This window comes from Penaeus japonicus, unplaced genomic scaffold (genome assembly GCF_977035675.1).
Source record: "Penaeus japonicus unplaced genomic scaffold, GWHDUDI00000001_assembly GWHDUDI00000016, whole genome shotgun sequence".
In the NCBI taxonomy this organism is placed as follows: Eukaryota; Metazoa; Arthropoda; class Malacostraca; order Decapoda; family Penaeidae; genus Penaeus; species Penaeus japonicus.
Genome location: NW_028234418.1, coordinates 36,114,369 through 36,116,868, shown reverse-complemented (window position 1 = coordinate 36,116,868; position 2,500 = coordinate 36,114,369). Strand labels below are relative to the sequence as shown.

The window sequence follows — 2,500 nt, the reverse complement described above, 5'->3', positions numbered from 1 at the left end:
ATCCTGTTAGAGGAGGGAATCATGATGGAGGAAATTATTTCCTTTAAACCATTTTCTTTTGAACAAATTATTATACGGGTTCTTATGCAGTTTCTTCAAATCAAAAGTGATATGTACGTTTTTTTCTCAAGTGTAATGCAATATACATACATACATATGTACTATTTTTTCGTTCTTTTTTTCTCTCTCTGAATGCTTATATCACTTTCTCGGGCCATGCAGGTTAAGCGAGGCCCTACCCCCGGAGATCCGAGCGGAGTCTGGGGTTCGAGAGTATCACCGATGGTTCTCTCGAGGTGTCATGAGGTGGCTCGAACTGGCGATCCGAAGAGCTCAGGACATGATCAAGAAAGCAGTGGATCTCGACACCTTCCAGCCAGTGGACAATCTCTGCAACTTCAGCTCTTCTGCCACGGATACTATAGGGATATTTCATGATGTGAGTTATTGCTCTTATAGGAAAAGAAGGTTTTCACTCGGGTGCTGTTACAGTCATGTGTGGTATCTTGCTTACGGTATTGGTTGTTGTAAGGCCTTACTATTCAAGGGCATTACAGTCGGATAAACATTTCTTCCCATGCCATTTCTTTCATATAACAGTACAATTGATGTTAATGTAATTATTCTAATGAGGTGGACCATCTGAAGCTTCTGAACCTCATGGGATATTTCGAACACTTTCAGGTGAAAATCTGGTGGCTTAAGCTCGCTTGGCCAGATCCTGAGAACAGCACCGTCCTCCTGGCGAAGATCCTGGAGGATGTGTGCTCCTGTGCAACCAACTACTCTGACCTCCTCAGGGACAAGGTCGATTCCATGTTCTGGCAGACGGAAAATTCGGACCAGCTTTTCATAACGGAACGGGTAAGTTTGATATTGTATTTCTCTAACCTCCGTTTAATGTAAAGCATGTGTATCGCAAATAGATACTTCCTCGTTCATAAGATTGAATTAAACAGAGAGAGAGAGAGAGAGATTTTCATTAGAGAAATTCTGCCTGTTAGGTTGTTTTGTTGCCTCTGAATATTCCCGTCGCCATTCCTCCAGCCCTTCCCTTCACTTCCAGATCTGCGTCGGCCTCAACAACATCGAGCGCGTGAGACGGGAGCTCACAGGACTTCCGAGTCACTTCGGCTTCGAAGCCTTATTGGACGACGTGAGATCCATCGGCAGTGGCAGTGCAGCAGCTTTGCAACTGAAAGACACGGTGGAGAGATTGATTTCCAGTGCAACCGAGAACATGGAAGGCAAAGTGAATGAGTTCATTGAGGCAGTCATGGAAAAGGTTAGAGAGAAATGCCACTTGTCATGCTTTTGTTACTTAAGTGAATTGTAGGCCATGTAGTGGATATCATAAGTGAACAAATTATTTAGATAGATTATGATGAAACTGATGGAAGCTCTTCAATCATTAAACAATTAACAGTATTGATTATTCAATTGAAGGAATCAAGCAATCTCCCATGTGTATGTTTCCTTTATGTATCTATTTATTTGATTCTTTCTTTCGCATTATCATTCTTTCTGTTGACATAAGAATAAGAATAATCCGTTTCTTTCACCCGGCAGATGAAACCGACTTTGGAGAAAGCCGTGCACGAGGCGTGTGAATTGCAAGATGAGGCCCCACTCCTCGACCAAGTCCTCTACCCCAATTTCAAACTTCTGCACAACAACCTCCACAGTCTGAACTTCCAGAGGTTCTTGTGGCATGTTTGGGAGGTGATGGTGGAAATCTTCAAGACCACAGTGTCCAAAAATACAGAGGTGAGATATTTTCGCATCGTCTTTCCAAATTAAAGCAATGTCCTACACTAGGAGTACATGCTGAATCAGTTGGTCACGCACTCTCTGAAAGTCGAAACGTGATTCCAGAGGAGGAGAGCGAATTACTTCGGAGGCGTGCGAAATATCCTGGAGTCAACGCTGAAGTTCTTTTCGCCTGACGAAGGGATTGGCCTCGACACAGAAAACGCCCAGACACCAGGTAAAGATGTGTTTTTCAACTATATTCTAATAAGCTTTCTTAGCACTGTCTCACAATTTGAAATATAAAAGGGATTTATATCTCGGGCTTAGCACTGTCTTACAATCTGAAATATGAAAGGGATTTATATCTCAGGCTTAGCACTGTCTTACAATCTGAAATATGAAAGAGATTTATATCTCGGACTTAGTACTGTCTTACAATCTGAAATATGAAAGGGATTTATATCCTCAGGCTTAGCACTGTCTTACTATCTGAAATATGAAAGGGATTTATATCCTCAGGCTTAGCACTGTCTTACAACCTGAAATATGAAAGGGATTTATATCTCAGGCTTAGCACTGTCTTACAATCTGAAATATGAAAGGGATTTATATCTCGGACTTAGTACTGACTTAAAATCTGAAATATGAAAGGGATTTATATCTCAGGCTTAGCACTGTCTTACAATCTGAAATATGAAAGGGATTTATATCTCAGGCTTAGCACTGTCTTACAATCTGAAATATGAAA

The 2,500-nt window shown here is 41.4% G+C and overlaps 1 protein-coding gene across 1 annotated transcript in view; it reads left to right on the top strand.

Annotated features, from left to right (window-relative positions):
* LOC122254194 (uncharacterized) overlaps positions 1-2,500 on the top strand; it is an 82,538-nt gene that overhangs the window by 77,345 nt on the left and 2,693 nt on the right. Inside the window, 5 exon segments of the mRNA XM_086545513.1 lie at positions 223-439; positions 685-864; positions 1,067-1,285; positions 1,570-1,767; positions 1,876-1,987. Of these exon segments, the coding sequence (XP_086401639.1) occupies positions 223-439; positions 685-864; positions 1,067-1,285; positions 1,570-1,767; positions 1,876-1,987 (926 nt within the window).